Genomic DNA, 22,306 nt, shown 5'->3' on the forward strand with positions numbered 1-22,306 from the left:
CACACAAAAACAATAGGTAAGCCGGATTTCACTGGGTGCTAAATCCCTTTTAATACTCTCCCATATCACCAATACTGACATTATTGTGCTCTTCTCCCCACCTTCCATGCAGACAGCATAAAAGCTGACGCAGGTGCGCTCTATACAGGTGTAACTGTCTGCATCCGAGTGTACAATGCGCGCCTGACGGAGGAGGACAAGACAGAGCAAGTGGCAGACAGAAGGCAATGAGCGGATGTTTGGGGGGAGGGAAGAGGGAGACATCTTCATGAATTAAAAGTGCTAAGAAGATAACAAGATAGACTCTCCCTGTAGAAATGCACCATCAGATATGATCTCCTTTCCCCTAGCCTGCAATCCGTCACATGTTCCCTGGAAACTCACCTCTTAGGGCACGCTGCTAACATTTTGGTTTTTTTTAAACACCCTAAAGAGTACCGCCCCTGTACACAGTTCCTGCAAATCAGGCATTTATACTGTTTCTGTGCGCAAAGTACTGACCCAGCAGATCATACAGCCCACTCAGCACTTTCCCCAACTCCTATCATTCTTTAGATTGTAAGCTTGCGAGCAGGGCCCTCGTACCTTTGTCTGTTAATACCCAGTCTTCTTATATTACGGTCTCTGGGCCTGATTCAGCAAGGAACGCAGTTGCTTATACGCACGCAATCGGCCGATTAAATCTCACTGCGCATGCATCGCAGGGCTCGTGGGCGAGCCAGATGCTGCGCGATAGGGACTGCGATCGCAGAGGATACGCAGACCCAAGACTGAGAGATTGACAGGAAGTGCCGTTTGCGGGTGATGATTCGGCCCCACGCAGGCGTTCCAACGCCGTTGCATGGGCGTGCATAAATTAGCCACTGCGATACCAGACGCAGCCTGAGGTCTCATAGCATGCGCAGAAGTAAGAAATTCCTGAGGAGGGTCTGAGCTTCCTTAAGTATGGGTCCGATGTTACTGATTGCTTCGCTACGTTGCCCTAGTATACGGATGTGAGTAAGGGGCGTCCTAATGTTAGGCTGCGATCGTAATGCGAACATTTACATAGCACCGCTGATATTAGCACCTGCGTTGCGTGCGTATAAGCAGAACAGCAATCCGTAGTGAATCAGGCCCTCTGTTCCCAACGCTACAATTTGTGCTATAAAAATATATTTGAATAAATATTAAAAGCTGCCTAACATCATGATCACTTTTTGCAAAGTTAACCAATAACCGATGATGTTTCCTCATATGGTGATCTGATAACCAATATTAGATAACCAACATTAGATTCCAGCGTCATTACAGTACTCTAGTACAGTGGTTCTCAAACTCGGTCCTCAGGACCCCACACAGTTCATGTTTTGCAGGTCACCCAACAGGTGCACAGGTGTATTAAATTACTCACTGACACATTTTAAAAGATCCACAGGTGGAGCTAATTATTTCACTTGTGATCTGTGAGGAGACCTGGAAAACATGCACTGTTTGGGGTCCTGAGGACAGAGTTTGAGAACCTGTGCTCTAGTAGAGCGCCATCTCCTCCATTCCCGCAGTAAGTGTGCTCCTTTCCGGTTTGTTTACTCAGACCTGTACTTTTCCCCAACAAAATCACACCTAGGCTTTTGCCATCTTACCGCGGCTTTTATATTAAACCAGTTGCTTTGGATAGTACCAGGTTCCGCTTACTAATATTCTCCTGCCTGTCTATCTTTGTGGTGCTGCGCTCAGTATCCCAGTGCCCACTCCCTCTGTGGTCCCGTGCATACCATTATTGCTGTGTCGCACACAGTCCAGGAACACGGCACTCCACCGTTGTTGCTCTCGCTCACTCATTACACAGAAATTGTAGTGCCGACAGTACGGGTGCCAGAGGATCACTGGGAACTCCGTGGCACCTTTAATTTGTGCAGTAGCTGCCTTTACTTTCCCACCTTGGGCATAAAAGAGAGAAGGGGCATTAGTCGTGCTCTGAACTCACCTTAAAGGGTTTCCTCTATGCATACTACAGGTATAGCTTCTGGTGGCTAAACAAATATTAGAATGCAGCCTATCAATTAGGAATGCTGCCACTAGTTACTTGTTCATGGCGGCTGGTTCAGCGCACAGTAAGACTTCCTCCACTGTGGTAAGTATGGGAGCAGCCGATAAGCACTCTTGTCTTTTTGGGTACATAGGACAGTCCAGATACTGATATTTGGTACGTACCTGGTACAGTGTTATTAAGCAAGTCAGTGTATTGCTCCAGGGACGTCAAGACTCTGTACCCTGCACAGTTGATGCCAGCTCGGGGCTGCAGGCCGCGCTCATATGCCTAAATAGGAAAAGAAGGACTGAAACGTGTGCTGGGAGGAATTAGAAGGAGCAGGGGAAGATCTGTAGGCCACTCACCACTTTGTTGTCATAAAGCACTGGCCCATAGTGGTGGGGAACCAGGCAGAAGCGATTCCTCCATTTTTTCGTATCATCAAGATACTGGAATAGGTTCCCGGAGAAGATCACCCGGTCTTTCAGAGGAGTCTAAAGAGGAAAGATGTAAACAAATATTACAGACAATGATATAATATTCTGTCTTTTCCATGTCTGACCCCCTGTTGTCTGACATTTTCTTCCCAGCAATCTGTCCCCTTCTCCAAACCAATAACCTGCACAATAGAGTAGTTGCTGGTGTCGCTGCATTCATACGGTACTGGGTATATGGGTACTTGATGCCGGAGCTCGGGATCCCGGCGGTCAGAATCCCGAGTTAGGATACCGACACCTGTCAGCAAGTATCCGAACACTAAACCTATCCCTCCCTGCACCTAAACCTAACCTACCCCCTCCAGTGCCTAACCCAGTGTTGGCTAACCTTGACACTCCAGCTGTTGTGGAACTATATATCCCAGCATGCCCTGCCACAGTTTTAGCATGCCCTAATAGCAAAACTGTAGCAGTGCATGCTGGGTTATGTAGTTCCATAACAGCTGGAGTGTCAAGGTTAGCCAACACTGGCCTAACCCAAACATCCTCACGCCTAAATCTAACCCTCCCCCCTAGTGCCTAACCCCTATAGTGCAGGGGTGGGGGAACCTCTTTTCTGTCGAGGGCAATTTTGATATATAGAACATTATTCGCAGGCCGTGCTCCCTCCGTGTAACATCACACAGGGGCAGGGTCAAAATCGCCGGTGATTACAGCAATGCCCGGAGCATTCTCAGGATGCTCCGTGGAGCTGTAAGGGCAGCGGTGTGACCGTCTGAAGCTTCCTAAGGACCCTCCAGGCAGCACTGCTGCATAGATTCTGGCTGCAGGGTGCCATTCTAGGCACAGTGCTAGCCAGATGAGGCTAGCAGAAAAAAGCTCAGAGGGCTAGACCAAATGATTCCGTGGGCCTTATACAGCCCCCGGGCAGGAGGTTCCTCCCCCCTAGTGCCTAACCCTCCCCTCTAGTGCCTAACCTTCCCCCCCTATTGCCTAACCCCTAACCCTCCCTTCTAGTGCCTAACCCCTAACCCTCCCCTCTAGTGCCTAACCCCTAACCCTCCCCTCTAGTGCCTAACCCCTAACCCTCCCCTCTAGTGCCTAACCCCTAACCCTCCCTTCTAGTGCCTAACCTTCCCCCCCTAGTGCCTAACCCCTAACCCTCCCTTCTAGTGCCTAACCCCTAACCCTCCCCCCTAGTGCCTAAGCCCTAACCCTCCCCTCTAGTGCCTAAGCCCTAACCCTCCCCTCTAGTGCCTAAGCCCTAACCCTCCCCTCTAGTGCCTAAGCCCTAACCCTCCCCTCTAGTGCCTAAGCCCTAACCCTCCCCTCTGGTGCCTAAGCCCTAACCTCACTACTTACAGTCATGATGCCAGCGCCGGGATTCTGACTGGTGTCAGGTTTCTGGCACCGGCATTCTGTACACCGGCATCCCGACTGACAGGATTTAAGCTACATCTCATTCATACCTTCCGATGTAGCAGCTGTGTTTGCGGTCCTCCATTCCCTTCAATCTCGTAGCGGACACTGTTAAACAGGGCAACTCCATATTGTTCCTCATACAACTTCCCGAACTCTGCCAGCAGTTTCCCCGTCCTCTCTGTAATAAAATAAAATGTAGAAATTAGGACAGACGTTCGGAGGTATCAAGTGTCGGCACTATCAAGAGATGAATAGAACAGCTTTTCCCTGGCGTGACCATACTTGGGATTTGGTCAGAATGTCAACATGCAGAAGGTCGGCAGCCTAAAATGTGGACATGGTTAAAATTCCAACATCCGAATGTCAACGTACACTTTGCTGCTTATTTTTAGGGTTAGGCTTCAGTGAGCAAAAAAAAAAACACACGTCGACATGTTAAATGTCGATATGATGATCATGTCTACTTGAATCTATATTATACAACTCAATAGTGAATTTAAATGTGTACTGTATGACAGGGTCATATTGGATGGCTCTAGGCTGCATACAAACGTGTAAATATATCTGTCTGATGGGAAGGAAAATTTGGTCCATTTTCCAGTATTTGGGAGCATATTTCTATTGGTATTTGTTCCCATACATTACCAGATTTTCCTCCCCACCAGACAGATTGTACAGATAGATCTATAGGTGTGTACGCAGCAGTATTTGTGTGGCCAGATGTATTCCCAGCTCTGCTGGGACGGGTGGTTCATCAGGAGCAGGAAGAATACATGAAATCCGGGAGGCAGAGTAGAGGTTGGAGAAACACCGCTCAGTAGAGATAATAGTTTGTCTACTGTAAGCAAAAAGATAATGAATCCCTACAGCAGCTGACAGACAGAATCTGTGTGTGGGACAGGTCATCGATGTATCACCTATCACGTCACTGCTGTTTTGTACTTTGTTGTTTTTTTTGGGGAATGTCAAAAATTGTTCTATGCTTCATTAGACATTACTAACATTCCAGTGAGTAAACTCACAGAACATACTGGAACTGCAAGACAATGAAAAACGAACTATCAGGATTGTTTTGTTAGTTTTTTGTTTTTTAAATCTATCTTGTTTACAGGAATGAGTATTCCAGGCATGAATTGGTAATCTGGCAGCTCCGCCCTTAATGAGAGTATTATATACCAGACATGAATTGGCAATCTGGCATTAATGATGGTATTAGTGGTCTCGTCTGGGCCACAAAACTAGTTCTAATGATCACCCAACTCTGCTTTTATTACATTGTTCCCTGGTCGTAGTCGCTGTCCTTTGGATCCCGAGTGGCCCAGAGAGTCACGTAGCCAGGTAGCCCTCCACACAGTGACAGTATTTGACTCAACAAAGTTTTACGCATTTGGGTTTGTTTTTTTGTTTGTTTAGGAATTTGGGCTGTTGTGCTTTATATATTGCGGCTGTTTACTACTTCCCGTTCAGCCCTGAGAAAACCCTTAAATCTCCTACCACCAGTGTCATCAGCAAATCTAACGGGGCACATTATTGAGAAACTACTATAAGTATTAATTTATTGCGTTGTCTAGAGGGATGCCTCTATAGTTACATATAAAATTTAGTTTGTGTATGAGCAATCATGTGTTCAAAATTCAAATATCCAGTAGGTATAAATAGGCAATATATATCAGACTGTGTTAGGCAGCAATACAGAGTACATTTGAATTAAATCAGGGAAAATAGATGCAGCCTCAAACATACGAAATATTTCAAATAAAAATTGGATAAATAAAATATAAATATGAAAGAAAAAAACGTGGCGGTACGTACAGTAAATAACCCTGAGAGCGCGTATAGTTGCAGGTGAATGAGCCCTTTCATACAGTACTGGGCCGTATGTACACACATTGCTGAGATGTGGCCAGCTCGCTAGTCAGCTGGTGCCGTTGGAATGTCTCATACTGCCTACAGACAGGTCCAAGCTAATACTACTATGAGCTGAGAAGGGTGGAACTTTCAAGACATGTTACTAATAACAGTGTATTGTTTCTATTCCTCTGGAACATGGATGATACATTTGGGGCTTAATTCCCTATTTGAATATAGAGGTAAGGGGTGCACAGTCTATCCCATCAGTGGATAGAGAATATCACATATATGTGGTATGTAGGGATTAATTGCACATCATTCGGATGGATTGCCATTTCTAAGGTGCCACACAGTGATGCGCTGCGTCAGACAGTGGGGAAAACAGACATACAAAAACAGGGAAATACATGGAGGACAAAACAAAGGTTAGGGAGGGCCCTGCTCACACAAGAGCTTACCATATAATTAGTAGTGGGCATAGCGGAGACCAGAAAAAAAAACACAAGTGAACAAGATTTGTTCGCTCAAAATTTGTTTTTCTTTTTTTTTTTTTTTTTTTATTATTATTTAATTTTTTTAAAGCGTTATGGAATATAAGTTTCTAATTGGGCTACTACAGACCAGGAGCAACAGGCAAGAACTTTTTTTTTTGGGGGGGGGGAATATAGTTGATATTATATGATTATTGGGGACCACCTTCATTGATCACTATCATAGCACTACAATGTGCATGCTGGCGCTTGTAGTTCTACAAATGTAAGCATGTAATAATACTCCAGGGCTGTCAGTGCATGCTGGCACTTGCAGTACCACTATAGATTGTCATTCTACTATAAAACATTTTTACCCTGGCACTCAATGGGCAGTAGTACCCAGAGCGGGTACAAGTGCTAGTCAGAATTAGGGTAGTACTTTGTAGGTGAGGAGGTCCCCCCCTAGAGAGCCAAGCCCAGTGCTGAACAGGCTGGGCTATTTGATGGTATATGGGAATTCACACGCTCGCTGTCTCCCTGTTAATAGTACTGCTGGGCGCATCCTGTGTAGCTTGGCGGAGTTAGCCATTAGCAGGGGAGCCCCAGCACTGTGTAATAACTGTAATGGGGGGGGGGGGGGTATATTTTATTATGCTGCATATTAGTAAACATCCCAAATCCACTGGTGATGCTGCATGTACAGATAAATGCCCCTGCCTCCCCGCGTCTCTCACATTGTGCCAGATTATACAGACACTAATTATGATGAAAATACACCCTACTTATAAAAGCTTGTTTTTCATTCACTATAAATTAATAGAAGCCCCGGTCTCCTGGTGTCCGTAGGACATACGTTCTGTTAATGCTTCTTTCTAGTTATTGTGCGTTGCAGTAGCAATCCGCCTGTTGTATGCAGGTTTCTCTGTGCATACGTGCCAAGAGGCCACTAGAATTTAGTGGATTCATATACCTGGGACTTGGTTGAAACTTTGGATTTTTAGGTATGACGTTCCAAATAACAGGTAAAAGTTCCTCACTGTCTTTCCACATTACTGATTCTCACTGCACTAAATTATTCACAGTACTTTGCACTGTGACAGCATTAATGCTGTATTGGGGCCGAGCACTGTGGCTATTGTAGGTGTGCAGATACATAGTGGTCATGTCTGTGTAAAGGCGCACATCCACTACCCAATTAAACAGAGCGATTGAACGATAACGACATAGTACATAGTTATCATTCAATCGCTCATTAAATCGGGCACAAATTGGGCATGCAAATGTCGGAAACGACCAGCAATGCGCGCTCCCGCTGGCCGTTTCTGACATCAATCATCGCCCGAACATGCCGGTCAATCTGCCGACAACGACAGATTAACCATGTTTGGGGATGATGGAGGTGCCTACACTGAATGACTAATCGTTCAGAATAGGGACTGCAGGGGAAGAGGAACGACTGTACAATTACAATGTGCGGCTTTATTTTTCAGAACATTCTAAATAGCAGGATTCCAAATTGCTCTCTACATTGTCTGCTTTTACATTTCTCAAATAAAGATTTTTCCCAGTCTCTAATAGTAAATTTAAACGTATGTTTGATTGATAGAATTAGCAATAAAATAAAATTATATTACAACATAAGAACAGCATAATATATGCAAAATGTATCATCGTATCAGGAACAGAAATATATCTCATATTAGTATACACAATTGAATAATGAAATCAACAATGACTAAAAATAGACACAAGGTCACTTTAAGGGCTCTATTTACTACAATCCGCATTTGTAATGCAGATTGTAGTGTGATATTACCGAGTGAATTCGCATTGCGAATTCAGGCAATATCACAGGGATTTACTACAAATCCCTTGCAGGGACAGAGCTTGCGAGAAAGCTCTGTCCCTGCGAATCCCCTCCACACACTAGTCACGGTATTTTCGCAAGAAGATACTGTGACAAGTGCCCCGTGCATGCGCCGACCGGCCGCCGCTGCTACCAAGCTCCGCCCAGTCGCCAAGCCCCGCGACCTCCCCTCTCCCTTAATTACACTTACCTGCATGATCCGGGTTCCGGTGATGTTCTCCGGTCAGCTGACATCCCATACTGCACTGGAACCCTGGCAGGTGACGACCGCAGTGCGCGGCCTGCAGTCTCAGCGCAAATGGCTCGTCTCTGTCGACAGGTGGTTGGGGGCGCGGTGAACCAGCCGCGATATTGCTTTAGTCTTTGCATAGGGCTGTAACCACATATGCACTGGGTGCTCAATAACTAAGGCACAATATCCAATAAAATCCCAAATTTCCTGTGCTGTGATGATCCAAAAATTAAAACGAAATGGTCTCTCTCGAATCATCTAACAATAATGGCTTTGAACGATTAGTGGCTGTGCATATGCCATTTTATTATTGCTGGATACAAGGGAGCATCAACCTGCATTTGTGGATTATTCCCATTATATGGGTGAACAACTGAACACATAAGGTGGGTACACACTGGGCGATATTACTGAGCGACTGCACGATTACGACATCGTAATCGTACAATCGCTCAGTAATCGAGCACTATAATGACGGAAATGACCAGCGATGCGCACTCCCGCTGGTCGTTTCCGACATTGTCCATCGCCTGAACATGCAGCGCAATCTGCCGATAACGACAGATTGGCATGTTCAGGAATGATGGAGGGTGCCTACACTGAGCGACTGATCGTTCAGTGCAGACACTACAGGGGATCAGGAACGACGGTACGATTACGATGTGGTAATTGTACTGTCTTTCCTGATCGCCCAGTGTGTACGCACCTTGAGTTATACAATCTTTACAAGCTTGCAGTCATCGAGTGGATACTTACAGGATTGTATCTTTTTAAAGTGACCTTGTTTCTATTTTTAGTAATTGTTGATTTTATATTCAATTGTGTATACTAATATGATATATATTTATCTGTTCCTGATGCGATTATACATTTTGAATAGATTCCTTTTGTAGCCTTATTGCTAATTCTATCAATCAAACATAAGTTTACATTATTGATTGTCGATCCTCAGTGCAGTCCATTTGCGGGTTTTGTGGCATAGATATTTTTAGACCAGAGTAGCTACTGGTCGATGGACTAGGAGCAATGGATAAGATATTTTATTTATATTTACTTAGAGCACCAGGACTTTTGGACTCGCAGCCTTTCTGACTAATTGAGCCCAAGCCTCTCATTTTTTTTCCCAGTCTCTAAACACAAATGTAACATTTGTTGCACAATTAAACAGAACACTTGGCAGTATATAGTTTATTTGTGTGGAGAAAATGTTTCAATGACCTATCACCGACAAGTTTAGTGTAAACCACAGGTATTTAGAATAATCTCTAATAGACAGTGGGCCTGATTCAGCAGAACGGTTCTGCGATCCTGCGCACATTCTGGCAGCAGAGTGTCAGGGATTGGCAGTCTGCTTCCGTTGCAGAGGGGGGCGGCGATGGCCTCGGTCTCTCAAAAGAAGGCGCATCACCGCGGTTGGGAGCGAGGGAGTGGAGTCTTCTGAGCATCTGCAACAGCCAGCTTGCGTGGCCCCGTGGGTCACTTAGCCGGCCGATGGACACACAGATGATCTGATGCTGCATCCAAGGATGCAGCTCTGATCAGTAATGCAGCAGGAGGAATGACACCTTCTGCTGCAATACCGTACTAGAACCATCACCGCTGCTACCATGGTAGCAGCTGCGATAACATGTCTGTCCGCTGTGGAACAATTGAGACTTGCAAATCTCTTGACCTCTCTCAACCTAAAGCTGGGAACACACTAAACGATGTGTGTACCCAGCGATGCGACACACAACTCTGCTGATGGGCCGACATATTGGGCGGTATGTTCACAATGGGCGATCAGGTGCCCGACATGCCAGCCCGCGCCGCATAGCGCTGCATGGGATAGTCAGCCGCATCGCCTGATTTTACTGCATGTACAAAAAAAAATAAAAATCAGACGATGCAGCAGATGACCCCTCGGGAGCGCACACTACACGATGTAGTGCATACAAACTGCACGATAGTAACGATTTGTTGGTCCAATGCATCGGAAATCGTCCAAATCATTACCAATGTCGTGTACTGTGTACCCAGCTTTAGTGGACTTGCAACAAATTCTAAAATCTACAAAGATAACACTAACCAGACATTTCATTTTTGCATGTTGACAACAGCACAGGTTTCCTATCTATACTAGCGCAGATTAATATAATCATCATCAATATAGCGCACACATATTCCACAGTGCTTTATAGATATTTGGCCATTCACATCCGTCCCTGCCCAAGTGGAGCTTACAATCTATATTTCCCTTCCACATGGTCTCACACACACATACACACTAGGGTTAATGTTTTTGTTTTGTCGGAAGCCAATTAAATCTACCAAACCATGCAACAATGGGGAGAATATAGAAACTCTGTAATGGGAATCGAACCAACGACCTCAGTGCTGTGAGGCAGTAATGCTAGCCACCATCCGTGCTGCCCGTAATACATACATACATACATACATACATACATACATACATAACACACATGCTCAAAGACTTGCTGCATTACCAGTACAACTATTAGATAGGATAAGCTGCTGAAGCCTTTTCTAAATCTCACGATTTTTGTTTTATATTTTGCACATGATCATTTTCACACTTTTCTTTTGTCCCAATCACCCATTCGTGCCTCGATATTATATTTGCACGTTTTGTGCTTTCTTTAAGGGTCCCGATATGCTGTATTTTCTTACGTTGATTAACACCATTTGAATAATTAAATCTAGTGCAAACTATCATCTTTATTGGTTTATAACAAAAAGGAGACAAGTAAAACACATATCCCAAGTAACAAGACCAGGCACAGTATAATAAGAACATCACGAAATGCAAAGGACATAGATAGAGTATAAACAATGACCTCAATAAAAATAACAAATTCAAGGAGACACAGAAGGATTTTTAATTCCAGCTACTTACAGTTTTACCTTATATATAATTGTCAACTCAGTGACTTCCTAATGTAACTAATTATCCAGTTCCTCATTACTGTCCCGAGACAATTACTATACAACTATTCACATTCATATAGGCCTAATGCCGGGTATCCACTACCCGATTACATAGAGCGATTGCACGATTACATCGTAATCGTGCAATCGCTCAGTAATCGAGCACAAATCGCGCACATTGATGTCGGAAACGATCAGCGATGCGTGCTCCCGCTGGTCGTTTCCGACATCAATCATCGCCTGAACAGGCTGGTCAACCTGACGATAACGTCAGGTTGAGAATGTTAGGGGATGATTGCTAGGGGAGCGACTGCTCGGTCAGTGTAGGCACAGCACCAGACTGTGAACTGACTGCACTATTACCATGTCCTAATTGTGCAGTCCTTTCTGTGTCTGCTAGTGGATGTGCCCCATAAGTCTACTCCCTAATCAGTTTCTGCACATATACATATATCACAGTGAGTTTCACCGTACCATGACTCATATCGCCAAAATGCAAATCATCCAAGTAATGGCTCATTAATTCAGGGAATTTAATTTTCAAAGAGAACCAGCTGCCTATTCACAGCAGAGGCAAGCATCTGTGGGCTTAACCATCAATCGGGAAAGTGCAGCCAAACAATTCAGCCCCAGTTACCTGATGTCACTAGTTCCCAGAGGACTGGTAGGTTCAGCCGACAAATTGTCCGGCCCATCTAGTCCAGATCCCAGATGTGCGGGCGCTCACACTGGTAGCAGTACAGTGCAGCCAAGCCAGTGGTTACCACCTTCCACACCATTCCTTTTTTTTGGGACAGACCGAAGTTACATTATCACAGTAAAGAACCCCACTGGATCTCTGTAGCGGTATTATGTCCCTCTAACTAGTCCAAATGCTGTCAGCCCTCGCCTGGAAATGCCTCCAGCTTCCACTGCACAATCTCATCTTGCAGTCTGCTATAATTTAGCTACAACCCCTATTGCTAAAATTACAAGAATACAAAACAAAATCCTGGGTGCATATATGTGCACCTGCTGCAATGCTGTCCTTTATCAATCAGAAATCGACAATTACCACCCACATACATATATATATATATTTATTCAGAGCTTAGTCACTATCCTATTTTAGCAACCTTGTTTACTTTGAAAACATTGTACTTTAAATAAATTAAGAACGATAGTGTACACTTAGGGCCGCTCACTGAGCAGCAGTATATTGTACAGTATACACCACTACACAATACTGCAATGAGTAACACAGCCACATTAGTGTCCTGCTCACCACATCCTTACCCAAGTGCTAACAGACACAACTGCTATGGTACAACTACCATTCTGCATAAAAGGATCAGTTATTGCTTTATTTTCGGTATATTACATATTTGCAAAACGTTGTGGCTTTCTTGTGCTTTAAGAGAATAGGTGACGTGTTTCCCCCCCCACCACACCTAAATTATCCCAGCTCACAGTATTGCACTATGGAAGGAATGCCAAACTTTTAAACAAGACTGTTGTACAGGCGCAGGACACACACACACACACACTCTAACAAAAACTAGGGAATATATAACTGGATTTCTTTTTTTTCTTTTTATAAAACTTTGTATTATCTACACCACCCTATTATTACCAGTTATTTATATAGCGCACACATATTCAGCAGCGCTTTACAGAGAATATTTGGCCATTCATATCAGTCCCTGCCCCAGTGGAGCTTACAATCTATATTCCCTATCACATGCTCACACACATACACACTAGGGTTAATTTTGTTGGGAGCCAATTAGCCTACCAGTATATTTTTGGAGCGTGGGAGGAAACCGGAGTACCCGGAGGAAACCCACGCAAGCACAGGGAGAATATACAAACTCCACACAGTTAGGGCAGAGGTGGGAATTGAACCCAGGACCTCAGTGCTGAGGCAGTAATGCTAACCATTACAAAGTGTACTACTCTGTGCATGCGTTCCGCTCTAAGAAGTAGACTGCGCGCAGAGATACTGATTTTCAGTGGGCGTTCCTGGTAGGTAACAAGGGTGCCCAGAACGCAGGCGAGCCGCTGACCGAGGCTGCAGCAAATTACGTAGCTGAACTGACACAGGAGGCCATGTACAAATTGAAAAATGGCACCCACCAAGGGGCTGGGACAATATTCGTTGTTGCAACCAATGGTGCGTCTTAGCAGGCGCTGCGATGGAACCAGTGGGCATATCAGTAGGCTGAGAATCAGTGGTGGCATTAACAAAGACGCAGGCGCTGTTGCAGAAAGACGCCGCCACGGTGCGTCTGCATGCCCTCTGCGTCAGGCCCTTGGTGGGTAGTGAAGGTCTCTCAGGGGAATAGAATATTAGGTGCAGAGTTGAACACAAATTGGTCCTAGATGCTCCCACATTGCGGGCAGGGAGAAAAATGTGCGTATTGGCCCACATGCTGAGTTGTACGTATCTCTGAGGGGGCACCAGCCTGATTACAATACCTGGGTTTCATCTCATCATTACATACTTGCACCAGCCTATACTGTACTTGGAGCAAATGATACAACTGGAAATAGGAGTATATATGACGGGGGTTGCCGGACTATAGATAGACAGTAAATAGGTCAGCAATGTCTAGATAGACACCAGATGTTACAGTCAATAGGTCGACTGGGACAAAAGGTCGACACACTAGATGTCGACATGTGGGAAGGACGGCATGTACAAATGATCGACGGGGTCAAATGGTTGACACAAAAAAATTGGCCGTCATTCTTTTTTTAGTGTTAGGCACTTACCGGAGGGTTAGGCACTAGAAGGGACGATTAGGGTCAGGCACCTACCATGACAGTTAGGGTTAGGCACTAGAAGGGAGGGTTAAGGTGAAGATTAGGGCTAAAAAATAAAAAAAATAAAAAGTGTATCGACATTTTGTCCCTGTCGACTTATTGCCTGTCTAACATCTGGTGTATATCTGGACATGGTCGACTTTTTTACAGTGTATCTGTTAATCCACACCCTACGACGGGTGTGGTATAATATATCAACAGTGTCCAGATTGACTGTCAACAAGTTGACACCAGATTGTCAACCTATTTCCTGTAGACCTAGTCAAATGGTCAACAAATTTTTGTTTGTAATTTAACCCTAACCCTCCTCCTAGTGCCTAAACCCAACACTAGCCGAACCCTTACCCTTCCCCAAGTGGCTAACCCTAAAAAATGTTAAACATGTGCCTTTTGAACCTGTTGACCTTTGTGCCTTTTGAACCTGTTGACCTTTCAACTCTGTCGGCCATCTGGTGTCAATCTATAGACTGTCATTCTTCCATCCTGATACCATATACGACCATGTCCAATTCTATATAGCACAGATTTGTATCAACACTCCCTCAATGAAGTTTCGCCATGTGAGAGCACCCTGTTACACTCCAGTTTCATCCATTAAGTCGTAAGTGGAGATGCCATTGACATGTGCACCACCTCAGCCCCGTAAGTCCTTAGCAGTGTCCGCAGAGCACTTTTTTCCCCAAAAAATAAGTCCTCTCCACATCCTGAAAATGGAACCTCAGCTCAGATTTACAATGAAATGCCTTTTGCACCAACCAGAATTACTTTGTATAGGAAAGATAATTTTTATTAGAGATTGACTAAATCCTGAATAACGTGTTCCTGCGGAATCCAACAACGCTTCCCAGGTACGTACTGGTCCAAAGAAATCCACACACTGGCTACTGTCAACGGAAGTAACCTCTGTATTTGCCACCATGGTCACTGCACTAGTCCATGGTCATCTGGACTAACAAGAGCCAAGTACTCCTCAGCCTCTACAATCCCAACAGCAGGACTTCATCCCGATGCCCTCAGGCCGCTCTCCTTGTGCAGAGGGCTCTCAGGACAGAGAGAACGACCATAGGCCGGTGTGTTTCCAACCTCACAGTACTGTAATATGGCACAAGAAGTGAGGAGTTCTTTTTCCTTACAATAGTCTTGAATGAACCTAGTAGAACACACCCAATGCCTTCATTATAAAAGGATCAGATCTTTAGATTCTCAAACTAGGCTTTATTCAGATGTGGGTTCTCTCTGTACTAATGACAAGAGAACAAACGAGTCGAGTGAACGCGGAGCACATGAATGTGTGAAAATAATTGCTAGGACCACTGATCCATTTTCACGCACACCCTGGAAAACTATTTCCCATAACAAACAATAATCCCTGTCTATTTCTTCCTGACATCTCCATTCAATTTGCAGTACAAGGAGAGTAACCAATTACAGCCTTGTGGAAAGCAAAATCCCAAAACACTTCCCACCCCCACCCAATTTTAAAACGCTTACTAGTGTTTTTTTTTTTTTTGTTTGCTTCCTTTAGTTGCTTTTAAGCACATTTGTCTTTATGTTCCCTCAGTGGATGATAGCAACGCACATTAAGAGAAGGTTACGGTCGGGTTTGGACACCAGCAACATTTCAAATTACACCAAGAAGAACATCAGATACCATCATTAACACAGTCGTTATAGCAAAACAGAATATGTCAGGGAAAGGGATTCATATCAGTCCTACTCCTCCAGGACGGTTCTTTTTCACAATCAATAAGAATTTGACTTTGAAACGCCAGATGAGAGCCCCAGAATGAACACCCACATGTGCATACAGTAAAACATGGGAGTATAATGTGAACCAGCAAATCATCCTGAAATGCCCTGAGCGCTGAACAAATGAGAGACAGATTGCAGCTTTAGCAAAAAGAATACCCAAAAACACAGCTCCTTCTTGCGACCATTGGGACACTTATTAAAAGTTTGAATGTACATTCAGTTACACTGCTGTTTGGACAATTTGTGTTGTATACCATTTAAATAGGGACTTTAAAGTGTTTAATCCATGTTCACAAAGCAATGCCAGTCTTCATGAGGCCTCAGAAAAAGCCATATCTTGTCTTTAGCACAGGGGTTGGGAACCTTTTTTTGTCCGAGGGCCATTTTAATATATATAACATTATTCGAGGGCCTGGTGCACACCACGCTCCCTCCATATGATGTCACATGGAGGCGGGACCACAATCGCTGGTGATCACAGCAATGCCAGGAACATCCTGAGGATGCTCCGGGGAGCTGTAAGGGCAGCAGTGTGACCATCTGACGCATCCTAAGGACGCTCCAGGTGACACTGCTGCATAGATTATGGCACTCTGCTTGCCAGATGAGGCTAGCAGAAAATAGCTCAGAGGGCCAGACCAAATGATTCCGGGGGCCTTATACGGCCCTTGGGCCTGAGGTTCCCCATCCCTGCTTTAGCACATCAGGAACACGTTTTATTTTCTCTCTGGACTAGGCAATTATATTTTATAATTATACTAAAATCTGTGCCATTTCAGCTATAGATCATAAAAAAGTTAATGTAAATTAGTCACCATCCATTAACGGTCATTGTGTTTAAATGAACTACAAAAGGGCACCTTTCATAAGGTGGTGTTAACAGCAGCCTTTAGTGGCGTACACTTTGCACACGCTGTAAACTAATATTTTATACAGATCCATGGAGACATTACTAGGTCGTCATCACTGAGTCAGATCCTGACACAAGGAAATGTCTGCGGATGTGTGAAACTGATAAACAAGAAAGCAGTAAAAGGCCATAAAACTAAGTATAGACCTGTTCTAATCAACGGTCTTTCATCATATTAAAATAGCCAGATTGCAGATATATTTTTAGCTTGTGTTGTTTCTTCTGGCTGACCCCATTCTCTGTAAATACAGCTAGGCTTGCTAATACATAAACATTCAAAGTATTTGGGGAATTGCGGCAGGTTAGATCCCCCGCCTAACCATCATAACATACACAAATTTTGTATACAAAAAGATTTCTAAAGACAAATCCACAATTTTATAGCAGAAGTATTTTCTTTGTAAATAGACACTTAAAACAATACTGTAAAACATGTTCTCTAAAAAGGATACATAGTTTATTTTTTTATATTTTGTTTTAAATAAATACCACTACAGGTTTAAATGAAATTTCAGCACATAGTTCTGTAACTTAGATAAAAAAAATAAACAGCAGAAATCGGTAACGCTGGTGTAGTTAGAGAAGTATGATCACTGGTCTTCTGTACTGCTCAATAAGCTACACTTGATGATGGCGATTGCGTTGAGCGCTACCGTGACATACCTGCCGACAGTCGGTTTTTATTTTGGATGGGGTTGTGACTTCAGAAAATTGGGGAAGGTTTGAGTAGATTGGGTGGAATAGATTTTCAAATATTGGAAAGTTTATTTTGTAACTCAGATATTTTATAGACTTCGACGGTTGTAACTCTTCAAACCGTCGAATGATCTCCTTTTTGACCAAATAATGCTCGGCTGCGCACAGGTCAGTCGTATACGGTGCCGCTGGCATTGCAAATTTTCCTGTGCACCTTGCGACGTGGATGGAGAAGATGTGCCGTTCGCGTCCATTGCTCAGAAAGGAATCCCACGAAAGAGACTTATCGTCAATATAACACATACACCCAAACAATCACATTTTATGGCAGGGGCAGCTTAAGAGAGAGGCGGTCCATGTGCAATCTTGGGGCGGGCTCCCTCCTCTCTGGCAGTGCAGGAGAGTAGGCTCTGGCAGCATGCCAGCGCCTACTGCGCACACGCAGCTGTCTGGAAACATGGCGCATGTTCCGGGTGATTTTTCTAGTGCGCATACACAAATCTTTGGGTCAACGTTGGAGAAAAAAATATTAAAGCAGATGATGTATTCCTGGTGGTTTTTATATATTACACACACACACACACACACACACACACACACACTATTTTATTCCTACCACCTCTATGACAACGTATATGGAATTTTTCAAATAGCATACAATACTGTAATTGAAAGTAGGATTAAGAAGACAAGGCAGACACACAGCTACACTCTAGATACAGTTCTTCTGGAGAGACAACCTGGGAGGTGTATCAAGCCTTGGAGGGAGATAAACTGGAGAAGTTGCGCAGCGTAACCAATCAGCTTTTGTCATTTATCTAGCAGTCTTTGAAATGACAGACACTGACTTCACCTTCTCTCTCTCTCCCCAACGCTCGATACATCTTCCCCAAAGTCTCCCTTAAAGATTTCAGTAGACCCACTTTAAGTTTAAGTTTACAGCACAGACAGTGTAATGGTTAGCGTTACTGCCTCATAGCACTGAGGTCATGGGTTAGATTCCCACCACAGCCTTACCTGTGTGGAGTTTGTATATTCTCCCTGTGCTTGCGTGGGCTTCCTCCGGGTGCTCCGGTTTCCTCCCACACTCCAAAAATATACTGGTAGGTTAATTGGCTCCCAACAAAAATTAACCCTACACTGTATGTGTGTGCATGTGAGCATGTGGTAGGGAATATAGAGTGTAAGCTCCACTGGGGCAGGGACTGATGTGAATGAATAACTGAATATTCTATGTACAGCGCTGCGGAATATGTGTGCGCTATATAAATAACTGGTAATAAATACATTTTATATGTACTGGCCTGGCTACTAGAGAAAATTAGACTTCTTGGTTATCGGTTTCATTAGTTAATATGCAATGTACAAACACAACCGAAAGATCCATTCTCGGTTCTCTTAACAGTTCAAAGGGGAAATGAAAGGATAACACAAAACAGTCCATGACAACGGTTTCAGGAGGTAGTGTGGGGTGGGGGGTACATGTGGAGGGGATCCCAGGTGGCTTACACCTGCAGATGATCCCCCACCAAGTACTTCCATTTCTAACATATGCAGAGGTGTAAACATCAAATCTGCTAGGAATGGATTGTGGCTACAGATATAAATGAGTGGACATTAACATTTTCATATACATGTACTCACCTACTATGTATTTAAAGGAAATTATTACATAGAAGAAAAACCACAACTATATTTAAATCATGGAATTATAAGGTAACTTCTAGTAGGTGTAATATCTCAAAGTTGGGGGTACACTAGCCCTTATAAAACATAAGTTTCAAATTAGAATCACAAAAGACAGACAGCCTGCAGACAGACCACCCCACCTCCTTCCCTACTGCTACCAATGTCAAGATGCTTCCGCCCATCACCTGCGCTTCCATTAGGGCTGTAAAATTAAATCTTCCAGTCTCCGAATACACAGAGCGCATCCTTGCACGTAACAGGATAGGAAGTAGCCGGTGGGCAGGTTCTTAAACTGATCCTTTCCATCGGGAAAAGACAAGAGAAACTGCTTTAGTGTATAACAGAGACACTCCGACATCACTTAACCCTAGACGTGTCAATAGAGATTCCACATTGATGTGCAAGGTAAAGATAGGCACTTGTTAATTACCCCGGGTCGCCTGTCTTTCCAGGGGGGGTTCCATCATCCTCAGTGCAGGGAGCAGGTGCTGCTGAGCCAAATCCCTCCATCGATCCTTAAAGAGCCTTGGCAGTGTCCACCACAAAAAAAACCCACTGTGCTGAGACACCCAGGTGAACACTATGAACAGACAAAGGGCCATATTTATCAACAAGTGATATTCTTGTTATCACTCGTTCTAATCTTACATGGTGGTTCCAGCCAATCAGCTCCTAGCTGTCATTTTTCAAACACATGACCATTAGGAGCGGATTGGTTGGAGCACCATTTAAGATTAGGAATGAGTCAGTGATAACCAGAATAAAACTCACTGATAAATGAGGCCCAAAGAATAGGTGGCTGATGGGAAACTGACAAGCTGTGTCTGGATGGTAGGAACACACTGATAACTGAAATACCATGGCGGGGCAGTCCACGTTCCAAGTGATGCCCAGATAAGTGGCATGTACCTATAGCTCTAGAAAAGGGAATAGCACACTCTATGCATTATCGGGTTGCAATAATTACCAGTAAAGAAAAAAAAAAATCTCACACGGCCTAGAAATTACATTTAAGTAACACACTCATGCACACATTTTGGGTGCTTTGCAGCTTGGATGGTAAATCTCAAGAATAAAGGGGTCTTAGTAAATACTAAGCAGTGTTAGGAGACAGAATGAAAAGTGATAAGGTGCCAGCCAATCAGCTCCCAACTGTCATTTTTTAAACACAGGCTGAGATGGTAGTTAGGAGCTGATTGGCTGGCACCTTATCACTTTTCACTCTGTCTCCTAACACTGCTTAGTAAATAGACCCCAAAATGTGTCAGACATGTTTCATAATGATTTTTGATCTCCGTAGAAATTATTATTAAAACTCTCCAGCCCGTTTAAAAAAACAAAAAACAGAAAGGCCTACTGAATAATGCTGGGTTTTGTGGTGAGGGGAATGAGCCACGAGTGATTCACCGACACCCCCATCTGACTCATGCAGACATCTGCTGTGGGTCCCATGATCGGCCAATCAGCAGGGAGAACTCCAGTAATGTGAAATACAGACACACACAGCAGAGATTATTACACACTCTCTCCTGGTGCAATATCATAACTTGCAAGGATTTTAGTTTATCAGTAACGTGTGCAGGTGTCACGTGTATATAATACATAGTAAAACGGTCGCTGTAAAATAAATAGGATGTGGCTATCTCGCTACTTCTTGGTATATCTGTAACAAACTATAATTTACATTTTTATAGGTTTACATTGGTTTCATAGTCTGGAGCAGAGTAGGAGTCACAGCTAAGATTTCGTGTCTCTTTCAGAGACAGAGCTGGGAGCAAGTTACATTTAAGTTTATTCGTAAATTGAACCCCGAAAAAAAAAAAATATATATATATATATTTATTTATTATGGCAGCAACTCTGCATTGAAAGTACAATACAATAAAAGCATATGGTACAATGTAAGCGTATCAAGCTCTTATTGCAGTGATGATTTGGGCCCATGGGAAGTACCCACAGTGTAAGTACAGTAGTAAGGATATGCTAGTTGTGACTCATTTGCTCTCAGGCTCCAAAAGGTGCAAGTTCTCACCATTACATGACTTGTATTACTTGGACATGGACTACTATAAGCTCTAGTGGATCCTAGATACCAGAGCATGCTGCTGCTTGTAGTTCTACAAGTGCCAGCATGCCCGAACAGAGTGCCGCAACATGTTCTGGACCTGGGTACTAGAGAGCGTGGCTAAACACAATGGCATGGCCACGTCTGCTTGTGTAAAGTTTTATGGGTACATGTACTAAGCCTTGGAGAGAGATAAAGTGGAGAGAGATAACGTACCAACCAATCAGCTCCTGTCATTTTTTAAACACAGCCTGTAATATGACAGTTAGGAGCCGATTGCTACTTTGGGGTCTATTTACTAAGTCTTGGATGAAGATAAAGTGAACGGTGATAAGGTACCAGTCAATCAGCTCCTAACTGTCATTTTACAAACACAGCCTGTGACATGGCAGTTAGGAGCTGATTGGCTGGTACTTTATCTCTGTTGACTTTAATCTCCATCCAAGGCTTAGTAAATAGACCCCAAAAGGGACATTGGCTGGTACTTTATCTATGTCCCTTTTGGGGTCTATTTACTAAGCCTTGGATGGAGATTAAAGTCAACAGAAATAAAGTACCAGCCAATCAGCTCCTAACTGCCATGTCACAGGCTGTGTTTGAAAAATGACAGTTAGGAGCCGATTGGCTGGTACGTTATATCCCTTCACTTAGTAAAGAGATCCCTTCAAGGCTTAGTAAAGAGATCCCTAAAGCTCTCTCCACGGCTTAGGACATCTCCCCCTTATAGTGAAAACTATGTGCACCATAAGGGGAAGCACTGCCCCTCCTTCATGGCTGTCCCAGCCTCCCGAACAGGCTTGGGCCTGGATAATCAGTACCTGCCCCCTCAGCGCATATGTGCCATGGCATGCTGAGAACATGAGTGCAAAATGGAAAAAAATAAAAAATAAACTACTATACAAGTTTAATTTTCACAAATGGAAACACACCCACCACACCAGAGTATTGTGGAGATTGCCCTAATGCTTTCAGTTGACAGGCTGGGTTGGGACCATTTGCAGAGGGCACTGACTCCCAACCCAGCATGCATCTTGCACAGCCTGCCATATGCTCCCCCTTCCACCTCACATGGGAAATAAGATGCATGGAACTGAATATGGGGTAAGCGTAGAGCCAGTTCTTGTTATTGCATCGCACTAATCGAATGGGTTACCGCCAGCTCCAGTTC

At 43.9% G+C, this 22,306-nt stretch overlaps 1 protein-coding gene across 3 annotated transcripts in view; it reads right to left on the bottom strand.

Annotated features, from left to right (window-relative positions):
* NIBAN2 (niban apoptosis regulator 2) overlaps positions 1–22,306 on the bottom strand; it is a 76,290-nt gene that overhangs the window by 19,508 nt on the left and 34,476 nt on the right. For all 3 annotated transcript variants that reach the window (XM_088455443.1, XM_088455442.1, XM_088455441.1), the window contains 4 exons: positions 3,918–4,048; positions 2,377–2,505; positions 2,194–2,299; positions 1,755–1,919 (listed from right to left, as the gene is read on the bottom strand). In XM_088455443.1, coding sequence (XP_088311569.1) covers positions 1,755–1,919; positions 2,194–2,299; positions 2,377–2,505; positions 3,918–4,048 — 531 coding nt within the window. The remainder of the gene's footprint in view (positions 1–1,754; positions 1,920–2,193; positions 2,300–2,376; positions 2,506–3,917; positions 4,049–22,306) is intronic.

Source organism: Taudactylus pleione, unplaced genomic scaffold (assembly GCF_031769625.1).
Source record: "Taudactylus pleione unplaced genomic scaffold, aTauple2 ptg000656l, whole genome shotgun sequence".
NCBI classification, from domain to species: Eukaryota; Metazoa; Chordata; class Amphibia; order Anura; family Myobatrachidae; genus Taudactylus; species Taudactylus pleione.